At 43.6% G+C, this 12,410-nt stretch overlaps 1 protein-coding gene across 1 annotated transcript in view; it reads right to left on the bottom strand.

Moving 5' to 3' along the window:
- Window positions 1–12,410, bottom strand: part of LOC145358656 (semaphorin-4E-like) — an 82,588-nt gene that overhangs the window by 16,933 nt on the left and 53,245 nt on the right. Inside the window, exons 8-9 of the mRNA XM_080212872.1 lie at window positions 7,342–7,490; window positions 425–600 (exon numbers count right to left, since the gene is read on the bottom strand). Of these exons, the coding sequence (XP_080068998.1) occupies window positions 425–600; window positions 7,342–7,490 (325 nt within the window). The remainder of the gene's footprint in view (window positions 1–424; window positions 601–7,341; window positions 7,491–12,410) is intronic.

Genomic DNA, 12,410 nt, shown 5'->3' with positions numbered 1-12,410 from the left:
TCTTCATCTCACAACAGAAACAAAGATAATTTGGGCAAGATACCAGTGAAGTACCCCGGTAGGACTGTGACTTTTTCTTAAAAAAGAGAGCACAAAAAAAATGAAAAAGCCAATCTTTTATAAAACAGCATAAATGACACTAAATTACAAGTGCCAAGAATGTCCTGTATAGTCAATGTGAAATGCCTCTTTTTATGAAGTATTAAATAAAACTAACTGTTCAACATCTTTATCAGCAACATATCTATTGTATGCTGTCTCCCAGTCCATAAAACAAAAGTTAAAAAGGCAAAAACATCTGTTGAGGAAATAGAACCACCTGGGGGATCTCTCGTCTCCAAACTTCAATTACAGAACTAGGATTACAAAAACTCGGATAACATCATTCTTTGGATTGCAAGTATGCAGTTCTATTTATTCTTACCACTGCGGAATAAAAACTGCGTAGAAAATATTGTTCCTCCAGTTTGATGTCCTCAGTATAAAAACATCTTGTATGATGTTAAATAGAAAGTTTATGTCTGGAGAAGAGCACAGTAGATTGGCTTTGAGGAAGGTGGTCCACTTCCTCTGGAGAATCCGTTGGCCACCGCGATCACCCTAAAATACAAAGGAATAGTCGAGCATCAACAGAAACTCACTTGAGATGTCCTACATCTGGAGGAGTGGATATCCAGATATCCAACTACAAGGCCTCTGTCAATGTTACTGCCAACACCTAGGGTGAATCGTGAAATCTCTCCAATTTGTGTGTGTTTGTTTGGGGGTGGGGATGGGGAGGGGGAATCAAAAACAAAGCACAGAAAGTGGGAGGAAAAGATCAGGGCTTGGTGTGGGTGTGGGGATTGCATTGTCAAAGGAATCAGCAAGCTGAGGCTGCATTTGGCAAGAGGACCAGAGCCTCCCTGAGCGGCTGGGGAGTATTTCTGCTCCTTTCCTACCTTACAACAGTGACTATACTTCAATAAAGGACTTCTAGAGTCATAGGAGGTTTACAGCATGGAAAAAGGCCCTTCGGCCCAACTTGTCCATGCTGTCCTTTTTTTTAAAGCCCCTAAGCTAATCCCAATTGCCCACATTTGGCCCATATCCCTCTATACCTGTCGTACCTATGTAACCATCAAAATGCTTTTTAAAAGAAAAGGTCTGGCAGCTTGTTCCAGACACAGTGTGAAAAAATTGCCAATCTGGGCACTTTTGTATCTCTCCCCTCAAACCTTAAACCTATGCCCTCTAGTTTTAGGCTCCCCTACTTTTGGGAAAAAATAATGACTATCTATCTGATCTATGCCCCTCATTATTTTATAACCCTCTATAAGATCGCCCCTCAGCCTCCTACGCTCCAGAGAAAGAATATAGAACACTACAGCACAAACAGGCCCTTTGGCCCACGAGTTGCGCCGATCACATCAACACCTACCAATCTATAGACCTATCTATAACCCCCAATCCCATAAAACCCCATATACTCATCCAGAAGTCTTTTAAAAGACCCCAGCGAGTTCGCCTCCACCACCACTGACGGCAGCCGATTCCGTTCACTCACCACCCTCTGAGTGAAAAACTTATCCCTAACATCACTTCTGTACTTTCCTCCCCGCACCTTAAATCTGTGTCCTCTCGTAGCGACCATTTCAACCTGGGGAAATAGACTCTGAGAATCCACCCTATCCCTCTCAACATTTTATAAACTTCTATCAGGTCGCCTCTCAACCTTCGTCTCTCCAGGGAAAAGAGACCCAGGCTCCCTCAACCTAACTTCATAAGGCATGCCTCCCAGTCCAGGCAACATCCTTGTAAATCTCCTCTGTACCCTTTCAATAGCTTCTACGTCCTTCCTATAGTGAGGCGACCAGAACTGCGCACCGTACTCCAAATGAGGCCTGACAAGAGTCTTAAGTTGCAGCATTACCTCCCGACTCCTAAACTCAATCCCTCGATTAATGAAGGCCAGTACACCATATGCCTTCTTGACCACCTCCTCCACCTGCGAGGCCGATTTAAGAGTCCTGTGGACCCGGACCCCAAGATCCTTCTGCTCTTCAACACTACTAAGACTCCTGCCCTTGATAGTGTATTACTTACGTGGTGAAAAACTGCAGCAGGCGATGGTGCAGAGGGACCTCGGGGTCCTTGTGCATGAGTCGCAAAAACCCAGCTTGCAGGTGCAGCAGGTGGTCAGGAAGGCGAATGGGATGCTGGCCTTCATAGCAAGGGGGATTGAATATAAAAGTAGGGAGGTCTTGCTGCAGCTGTATAGGGCATTGGTGAGGCCGCAGCTGGAGTACTGTGTGCAGTTTTGGGCACCGCACCTGCGCAAGGATATTTTGGCCCTGGAGGGAGTGCAGAGGAGGTTTACTAGGCTGATACCGGAGTTGAGGGGATTGAGCTATGAGGAGAGGCTGAATAAACTAGGCTTGTACTCGCTAGAGTTTAGAAGAATGAGGGGAGATCTCATTGAGACGTATAAGATGATGAATGGGATGGATAGGATAGAGGTGGAGAGACTCTTCCCGCTCAAAAAAGACAGTAGGACTAGGGGGCACAGCCTCAAGATAAAGGGGAGGCGGTTTAGAACGGAGTTGAGGAGGAACTTCTTCACTCAAAGGGTGGTGAATCTCTGGAATTCTCTGCCCGTTGAAGTGGTGGAGGCTGCCTCACTAAATATTTTTAAGAAGCGGGTTGATGGGTTCTTGATAAGAGAGGGGATTAAGGGTTATGGGGAGAGGGCGGGAAAGTGGAACTGAGCCACAACAGATCAGCCATGATCTTATTGAATGGCGGGGCAGGCTCGAAGGGCTAGATGGCCTACTCCTGCTCTTATTTCTTATGTTCTTATGTTCTTATGTGTACTCGTTCATCCCATTGGTTCTGCCAAAATGGACGACTACACATTTATCCGCGTTGAAGTCCATCTGCCACTTCTCCGCCCAGTCCTGCATCCTATTTATGTCCTGCTGCAACTTTTGACATCCTTCCAGACCATCCACAACACCACCGACCTTCGTGTCATCAGCGAACTTACTTACCCATCCCTCCACTTCCTCATCCAGGTCATTTATGAAAATGACAAACAGCAAGGGTCCTAGAACAGATCCCTGGGGCACTCCACTGGTGACTGACCTCCATTCAGAAAAAGACCCATCCACAACCACTCTCTGCCTCCTGCAGGCAAGCCAGTTCTGGATCCACAAGGCCAAAGGCCCTTGGATCCCATGCCCTCTCACCTTCTCAAGAAGTCTTGTATGGGGGACCTTATCAAACGCCTTGCTGAAGTCCATGTACATCACGTCCACGGCACTTCCTTCGTCAATGTGTTCAGTCACATTATCGAAGAACTCAACTAGGCTCGTAAGGCACGACCTGCCCTTGACAAATCCATGCTGACTATTCCTGATCATGTCAAACCTCTCCAAATGCTCGTAAATCTTGTCCCTCAGAAGCCTCTCCATCAGCTTACCAACCACTGAGGTCAGACTCACCGGTCGGTAATTTCCTGGGCTATCTCTGTTCCCTTTCTTGAAAATAGGGACTACATCCGCAATCCTCCAATCTTCCAGAACCTCTCCTGTCTCCATTGACAACGCAAAGATCATCGCCAGGGGCTCTGCAATCACTTCCCTCGCCTCCCACAGTATCCTGGGGTACATCCCATCTGGTCCCGGCGACTTATCTATCATGATAGAATTCAAAAGTTCTAACACATCCTCCACCTTAATATCCACAAACTCAATCTTTTCCATCTGCTGCAAATCCATAGCAAAATCTCCCAGATCAGCTTCCACCGTGAATACTGAGGCAAAGTACTCATTAAGCACCTCTGCCATTTCTTCTGGTTCCACACAGACCTTTCCCCCTTCACCTTTTATAGGTCCTATCCCTTCTCTTCTCATCCTTTTACCTTTCACATATTTATAGAAGGCCTTGGGATTCTCCTTAATCTTACCCGCAAAAGAAGTCCAACCTCTCTTTATAACTCAATCCCTCAAGTCCTGGTAGCATCCTAGTAAATCTTTTCTGCACTCTTTCTAGTTTAATAACTTTACCGGCTGTAAGAAGTTTTGGTAAGTCCCTAGGTCACGAAAGGTGCTGTATAAACACAAGTTCTTCTCTTCTTTTCCCTGGTTCACAAAGTGTGCTCTAAAAACCAACAACTTACTGCAGTTGGCAGTCTCACCTTCGTTGCACCATTTGTTTGTCAAACCATGGATTTCCCAAATACACTGCAGGATCCTGATTTAAACAAGATGAAGAAGTGCTAAAGGAAGCAGCAAGGTGAGGCTGCGTTCAGCAGAGAGGAGACCGTGTGCCATACGAACATCTTTCTGGTGCAAGAATTATGATGGCTGCAGGTTGGGGATCCATCTGTTAATTTTAAACCCTCTACAAACATCTGTGGAAGGCATGGTGGCACAGTGGTTAGCACTGTTGCCTCACAGCCCCAGAGATCTGGGTTTGATTCCCGGCTTGGTTACCTGCACGTTCTCCCTATGTCTATGTGGGTTTCCTCCAAGTGCTCTGGTTTCCTCCCACAAATCCGAAAGAATGCTGGTTAGGTGGATTGGCCATGCCAAATGGCTCCTCAGTGCACCCTATCAGGTGTCAGAGCATGGCGATTAGGGGATTTTCACAGTAACTTCATTGCAGTGTTAATGTAAGCCTACTTGTGACACCAATAAAATAAACTAAACATCTCCTGCCAATCTTGGGTTGGTATTTACAGTACATGCAGCATTTCCCCATTTTTCTTTAAGAGAAACTGGAAGAGTTCCCCATTTGGTTCGGTGGGAAAAATACCACCCAGTGTGGAACTTGGCAATGTGCAGACTGCTCTGACAAAGGGCGCTAACTCAATATTAATCTTTGGTTAGTAGTTTTCAGTTAATGACTGAATTTTCAGCACTTTGTTTTGATAAAAGTAAACTCAGTCACACTTTTATAATCTAGTTTAATACAATTAAGCAATTAACTTGAAAATGGTTTGTAGTGGCCAGTTGTATTGAATGGTTGGAATAGTTTTTTTTGGGAACACATACAATCAATTCAGTTCCTTTTAGTTGGTGGGAAAGCGAATGTGCTTCTTCTTGATTTCAACTTCTAGTATTACTTAATCTTTGGCAACAGGAGATAGTCTTCTCAAGAGACAAGACCACGACATCCACCATTTCCTCCCCACCCTCCTGGTGAGCCTACTGTAAGATTACTTGCACTGCTAATAAACATAATAAGCAATGTGTGGATTTAAGATTACTATGAGGTTTACCACCCTACTAGGGTATTATGCAACAACTACAAGATGCTTTGTGCTGTTTTTTTTAGAAAGATAACTGTTGTCACAATTAATGGGGAGGATATTTGTCACAGTTGGTTTCCCTTCACCATCGAAGATGGCGGTTTCTTGCGTGCATTGAGCCATCTATTGTGCATTCTAATGTGGCTGTGGAGCCAGACTGCAGACCTGCAGTTTTCCACAGTACATGAAGGATGAATTGTCTGGTTTTATTAGGACTGCCTGATGTTTGTGGCTAGCCTTTTGTGCATAGCTGCCAATATTCTCTACAGAATCCCTACAGCACAGAAGAGGCCATTTAGCTCATCGAGTCTGCACTGACTACAATCCCACCCAGGCCCTTATCCCACAACAGCATATATTTACTTTGCTAATTCCCTAAAAACTAGGATCAATTTAGCATGGTTAATCAACCTAACCCGCACATCTTTGGACTGTAAGAGGAAACCAGAGCACCCGGAGGAAATCCACGTGGACATGGGGAGAATGCGTAAACTCAACACAGACTGTGACCCAAGGCTGGAATTGAACCCGGGTCCCCGGCCACATGAGGCAGCAGTGCTAACCACTATGCCTCTGTGCCATCCCAAAAAGAAAACCACTTATTGTATTCTGCCGCTATGTTTGGCTGTTTCAGATTGATCATTGAGATTGGGAACATATAGAAGCTTCACAAACATAAACCGCCCCCCAGAATGCAGCAAAGTTCCTGCCACAAAGGAAGGGATTTTAACAATAGGGAGTTCAGCATTCAGGAAATATTCTCAGATCTCATACAGAAAAGAAGGGTCAACTGAGATAGATTGTTGTAAGGCAAAAGTATGGGGGGGATACAGATGCAATTAAGATACAGATCAGTCATCCAGCTGAATGATGGGACAGACTGAATATCCTGTTCCTGTGTTACAATGGAAGACACCACTGCGGTGGGTATGGTTTTGAAACGCTGGTTTTCTGTAGTTTTGTTTGAAATTGGTAAATACAGTCTTGAAATGAACATGCATGATATACAAAAAGTGCTCTCCAATTTTCAATTCAACTTGATGAATATTGGTTTTGAAATGGAGGGAGGGGGAGACCTGAGAATTCTTTTTACGCGAGTGAGTTATGATCTGGAGTGCAATGCCCGAAAGGGTAGGTGGAAGCAGATTCAACAGTGTTCGAAACGAAAATGGATAAATAGTGAAGGAGAAAAAGCAGGGCGGTTGGGTTAATTGGATAACTCTTTAAAGGGCTAGCACAGACATGCAACGTCTCCTGTTGTGTGCTTCTGTGATTCTTAAACGGACTCAAATATCAAGCATCTGTTAAAAACATGAAAAATCCTGCATTATGAAGGTATTACTTATCAATGTTTTCCAAAATGGGCGGCATGGTAGCACAGTGGTTAGCACTGCTGCTTCACAGCTCCAGGGTCCTGCGTTCGAATCCCGGCTTGGGTCACTGTCTGTGTGGAGTTTGCACATTCTCCTAGTGTCTGCGTGGGTTTCCTCTGGGTGCTCCGGTTTCCTCCCACCGTCCAAAGATGTGCAGGTTAGGTTGATTGGCCATGCTAAAATTGCCCCTTAGTGTCCTGGGATGTGTAGGTTAGAGGGATTAGCGGGTAAATGTGTAGGGATATGGGGGTAGGGCCTGGGTGGGATTGTGGTCGGTGCAGACTCGATGGGCCGAAGGGCCTGTTTCTGCACTGTAGGGTTCTATGATTCTAACCTCAAAAATCTGTCTTTGTTCTATGTACACTGGTGCTCTCTCCTCTGCCCCACATTCTGAATGATTAGCAGCAATAATGTTCAGCTAGGGGCAGTTTAAACGTTGTGGATCCACACTTTAATTAAACGGCACTAACTTTTTTCATATTGTATATACTTACAGCTGACTGAAGAGACATTTATCCTCAGTCTGGGCTTGATTTGAACTGAGTGCCCTGAGGTGAAAGTTCAAGGTGGAGCTTCCTGTAACACTCTACCACTCTCTGTGCCTCTCACATAAATAAACCACAATAAAATTGAACCACCACAGAATTTAGCAGAGTGTCTGGTATCAGTACCTACCTTACACACTCGAGCAATTCTCGAAACCACTGGCCTTCTGTAGAATTCAAACTCGACAGCCAATTCACTGAAGAAAAGGTAAATCTTATCATCCCTACCAGCATCATCTTCGCTCTCTCGCACCACATCCAAATGAACAAAATTAGGCTCTGTTTAAAAGAAAAGTAAATAAAAAAGTGCTCAATTTAATAGAGAAAATGATCAGCACCAAGTAGGAAATCTGGAGTCAGCACCATAAATTGATGATATTGTGGAGGTAAGAATTCAATGGTACAAGAGAAACATGTTTTCCTAAAACAACTTTTCAAAAGGTCAAACTGATTAAAAATGATGAATTATGACACTAATAATACGCGGAGCAGATAAATATTAGCCTACTTTCATCATGACATTTTTCTTACAGCTTTTGGTTCAGTCCAAAGGAAGTATTTTGTTTGTAAAATCCATGTTAATTATTGATATTAACATGATTAATGAGCTGAGAGCACAAAGTTACAAACAAACTGGGCAGTAATGTGAAATAGGTTTGATTTCATTACTCTGTTAAATTTTCAATCTCAGTGCAATTCACGTGTCAAATACAAAACAGAAGCAAGGTACCTTCCCACAAGAAAGGAAAACCAATGGTTAGAACAGTCATCATTGGGTCTCTCTCACATAACCACTAGTGAATGATTCTGAGCAGTTTCACGGACTATAAGTTGGTTATTAATATGTGAGGTAGGGAGCTAACTGTTACGTATTTGTATTAATCCTTATTAGTTTGCTGAAGCTCTGTTGTTCAAAGAGGTGAATTTTCCCATTCTGCTGGCCTTGGGAATCCTAGCGGTTGAGGGGTGGACCATGGAGAGGTCCGTTGACCTCGGATGGGATTTTCTGGTTTTGGGGCGAGTGCAGCGGAAAGTCCAGCCCAATGTATTCATGTAATCACTGGGAGTGATGTCACAAGTCACCAGCACAGGAAACAGGCAGAGAAGCAGCAGCCAAATAAGAAAGCACACGCCTGTAAATAAAGGTCCCTTGTTTTAACTCTCCAAGTCCCAAGAACCTTGAACAGAGCCCTATTTATTGACTACTGCTCAGCCTTCAACACCATCACCCCTACAAAACTCATTTCCAAACTCCGTGGCCTGGGACTTGGCTCCTCGTGCTGCGACTGGATCCTGAATTTCCTAACCCACAGACGGCAATCAGTAAGAATAGGCAACACCTCCGCCACGATCATCCTCAACACTGGTGCATAACAAAGCTGTCATCTCAGCCCCTTACTCTACTCCTTATACACCTATGATTGTGTGGCCAAATTCCTCTCCAACTCGACTTTCAAGTTTGCTGATGACACCACCGCAGTGAATCGTATCGCAAACAATGACGAGATGAGTACAGGAAAGAGGTAGAGAATCTGGTAAGATGGTGTGATGACAATAATCTCTCCCTCAATGTCAACAAAATGAAGGAGATAGTCATCAACTTCAGGAGCATAGTGAAGGACATGCCCATGTCTACATCAATGGGGACAAAGTAGAAATGGTCGAGAGTTTTAAGTTTGTTGGTGTCCGGATCACCAATAACCTGTCCTAGTCCCTCCATGCTAAGGTTATTGGTAAGAAAGCCCAGCAACGCCTCTATTTTCTTAGAAGATTAAGAAAATTTTGCATGCCTACTATGACTCTCACCAATTTTTACAGGTGCACCGTAGAAAGCATTCTTTCCCGTTGTATCAAAGCTTGGTATAGCTCCTGCTCTGCCCAAGACCGCAAGAAACTACAAAGGGTCATGAACAAAGTTCAGTCCATCACTCGAACCAGTCTCCCACCCATTGATACTGTCTACATTTCCCGCTGCCTCAGAAAAGCAGCCAGCACAATTAAGGGCCCCTGACTTACTATCTTCCATCGAGGAAAAAATAAAAAAGTTTGAGGACACGTATCTACCAACTCAAGAAAAGCTTCTTCCCTGCAGCCATCAGACTTTTGAATGGACCTACTTCGCGTTAAAGTTGATCTTTCTCTAATCCAGCTATGACTGTAACACTTCATTCTGCACTCTCTCCTTTCCTTCTCTATGAACGATATGCTTTGTTTAGCACGCAAGAAACACTATATATTAATACATGAGGAGAGATTGAGTAGACTGGGCCTGTACTCATTGGAGTTTAGAAGGTTGAGGGGAGATCTTATAGAGACATATAAGATAATGAAAGGGCAAGACAGGTAGAAGCAGCAAGGTTATTTCCACTTAGAATGGAAACAAGAACTAGGGGGCAAAGCCTCAAAATACGGAGGAGTCAATTTAGAACAGAGTTTAGGAGGAACTTCTCCCAGAGGGTAGTGGATCTTTGGAATTCTCTGTCCAATGAAGCAGTAGAGGCTATCTCTTTAAATGTGTTTAAATCACAGATAGATAGATTTTTAAACAATAAGTGAATTAAGGGTTATGGGGAGCAAGCGGATAAGTGGAACTGAACGCACTATCAGATCAGCCATGATCTTACTGAACGGCGGAGCAGGCTCCAGGGGCTAGATGACCTACTCCTGCTCCTATTTCGTATGTTCTTATGTGACAATAACAAATCAAATCAAATAAGACAGAAAGTAATTATGTGCAGATCAAAAGAGAAGGATTAGGGATTATTTTTGGAGTAAAGCAATTCCATCAGTTCCTGTACAGGAGAAAATTTATCTTGTTGATGGGACCATCGTCCATTAGCTTCCATTTTTGGACCGTACAAGGGATTTCCATCACTTGCAGCAAGCAGAATGCTGCAATAAGTATTGCTTTTGTCGGGACATACTTGTACCATTAAATGTTGACAATCAAGTCTACATGGTGTAAGATGCAGCAAATCCATCACTTGAATGAAGTCCATATGATACATGGACGTTATATTAAACCTGATACAACATGGCCAATTTCAAGTGGAACAATGGATGTTTTAAAGACTGTATGATTTTAAAGGCCAATATTCAAGCAAAATGGCTGCAAACCAGACATCGGAATATGCAACACAACCAGACCATCTAAGGAATGAACAAAGGGGGGCCATGAGTCATGGCAAAACTAGCTGACAAGATTATGCAAGAGGTGTTGATAGTCCTGACCAACTACAGGAGAAACAATAGAGATGGTAACGAGTTTTGTCCGAGCTATATAGAATAATGCCTCCACTAATGGGAAAACATTTAGCAGTTGCAGGAAACCACCTTGGGACACTTAGCAGCATATTAGATACCACCTAAAACAGTTTGGACTCTGTAATTGAAACTGATCAAATCAGTTTCATCCTGTAAGGACTTTGCGCCCCATTGTTTTGAAACTGACTGATGGGAGGACTCAGCTAATTTGATTAAGGGAACTGCCTTTCAAAAAATATTGAACTCTGGCCAAGAGACACAGGTGGTTGACCTTTCAACAATTAACTCGAAAAGGAGTTCTATGGAGAACAGTGCAGGAGAGTTGCATGATGTCAGAAAGGAGTGAATTCAGGTGTCCAGCTAGACAATTACTTTGTGGCAGAGGAAAGAACAAGGAAGATCTAGCACAGGAAGATCCAGCACAAGAAGATCCAATCACTATTTTCTCAGCAACAGCAAGGATTTTCCTTTTTAAAATGAGCTGAGGAGAGGTGAATATATTCTCTCAGCCTTCAGAAATCCCCCAATTAGGTAAAGGTTGAGGAGGGGTCTAGGATTCTTCTTGTTTTTGTATAAAATGTCCCAGTGTGATACTTCCGGCTTGTGGGTTGAACACTAGTAGGACAGAGACACCTACAGTTATCAGTGACATCCGAGACCCGTCTGTGTGGAGTAAAAGGACCTTTACAAAATTTTTGCCTGCACATACTTATACCATTAGATATTGACAATCATGTCTACACGGTAATAAGGATGGACTTTCAAGATTACCGCTACCAGGTAGTTCATCAGACTACTCGTGGGAATATCTTCTACTTTGAACAAGTAGACAATACACCAGTCACCTCTTGTTACACCTCAGACTTGGGTCAACCAACGCTATGGAAGATTCAGATTCACAGGTTATTGCACTTTATCAAGCTACTCCAAAAGTATTAAACTTCACTACAAAAGGTATCACAACTCTACTGCACAAAGTATTGAAACTTTCTTACACGAAGAGTTACACAAATAATCCAAACCATCATATAACTGGTATCAAAAGCTCCCTATATATAAAAAAAACTTTGTTCTACAAAAGGTAGAAAGCCCCCACAGTTGGACTTAGATTTTACCCGCGGTGAGGCGAGGTTATCGAACTCCTCCCCCGATGGGTTTTGTTCCAATGTCTCCGAGTCCTGGACTCGAGGTCCCACCATAGTGGTTAATCCTCCAGCTTCCGATGTTCCCCCTTTTTATTTGGCACTGATCGTGATTCACAGTTGCTAACTCACAGGACAGGCACTGATTGTGCCTTTTGGCCACAAATGTTAAGGAGCTCATATTTCTCTTTGGAGGTCATGTTTCTGAGCACTGACACTCAGGGGTCTGTGTTCAATTACCGTCCACTCGAGGCATAGCAACAGCCATGTCTCAAATGAGTGACTGTCCAATCAGCATCCGTATCCACTCCGAGGCTGAACATCATGTTCTTTGCTGCAGAATACAGCAGTTTATGCTGCTCCCACAATTCTTATGCTGAGGGCTCTTTTACCCCAGACAAGCGAGGGAGCATACTTGAAGTGATCCAATACTCTCAAGTGATTTATATGGTACTACAAGGGAAAACCTCAGAACTAGCACCTAACCTGAAGCTGTATTACTCCAGGAGAATGGAGCAGTCAGTAGAGTCAGGATGTTTTCTATGGTGACTCAGAGCAATTGTTCCACCACCATTGAGAAAAAGAGTGTTGGAGAAGTTACATGAGTGCTATTGTAGAATCGTACACATGAAGGAAATAGCGAGGAGTTATTTCCAGTGGTCTGGATTGGATGCAGAAATTGAAAAGAAAACCAGAGCTGTGTAAGGATAAGAAACCTGCCATCCTTAGCACCACTGCATCCGTAGGATGGCCTGAAGTGGCTTGGCAATGAGTGCACATGGATTTTGCAGGA

The sequence above is a fragment of the Carcharhinus amblyrhynchos genome, chromosome 26 (assembly GCF_965287045.1).
Source record: "Carcharhinus amblyrhynchos chromosome 26, sCarAmb.v2.hapA, whole genome shotgun sequence".
In the NCBI taxonomy this organism is placed as follows: Eukaryota; Metazoa; Chordata; class Chondrichthyes; order Carcharhiniformes; family Carcharhinidae; genus Carcharhinus; species Carcharhinus amblyrhynchos.
This window is presented reverse-complemented; position numbering and strand designations above follow the sequence as displayed.